We start from the raw sequence: 302 nt of genomic DNA on the forward strand, positions 1-302 counted from the left end.
AAAGTAAGGCATTTTATATAGTTGGTCTTGTTGTGCAGTACACTAAAGGCTCTCTTCCTGAGCGCCAAAAATGTCTTGAAGCATACATTTAAGTCTCAGTCAACGGGCTCCTTCCCAGTAGTGTGCGTTCGGAGATGTTCACGCAGATTGCCACTCTCTGAAAATTTCTTGTTGCACACAGTGCACTCAAAGGGCTTCTCTCCAGTGTGCGTTCGAAGATGTCTGCTCAGATTGCTATGTTGAGAAAAATTCTTGTTGCATACACTACACTCAAAGGGCTTCTCTCCAGTGTGCGTTCGGAG

At 45.0% G+C, this 302-nt stretch overlaps 1 protein-coding gene across 1 annotated transcript in view; it reads right to left on the reverse strand.

Annotated features, from left to right (window-relative positions):
- Positions 1 to 13: 13 nt before the first annotated feature.
- Positions 14 to 302, reverse strand: part of LOC127751892 (gastrula zinc finger protein XlCGF57.1-like) — a 1,651-nt gene continuing 1,362 nt past the window's right edge. The window contains exon 3 of the mRNA XM_052276140.1: positions 14 to 296. Within this exon, the coding sequence (XP_052132100.1) occupies positions 96 to 296 (201 nt within the window). The 3' untranslated portion in view covers positions 14 to 95. The remainder of the gene's footprint in view (positions 297 to 302) is intronic.

The sequence above is a fragment of the Frankliniella occidentalis genome, unplaced genomic scaffold (assembly GCF_000697945.3).
Source record: "Frankliniella occidentalis isolate FOCC.00 unplaced genomic scaffold, Focc_3.1 Scaffold1864, whole genome shotgun sequence".
In the NCBI taxonomy this organism is placed as follows: Eukaryota; Metazoa; Arthropoda; class Insecta; order Thysanoptera; family Thripidae; genus Frankliniella; species Frankliniella occidentalis.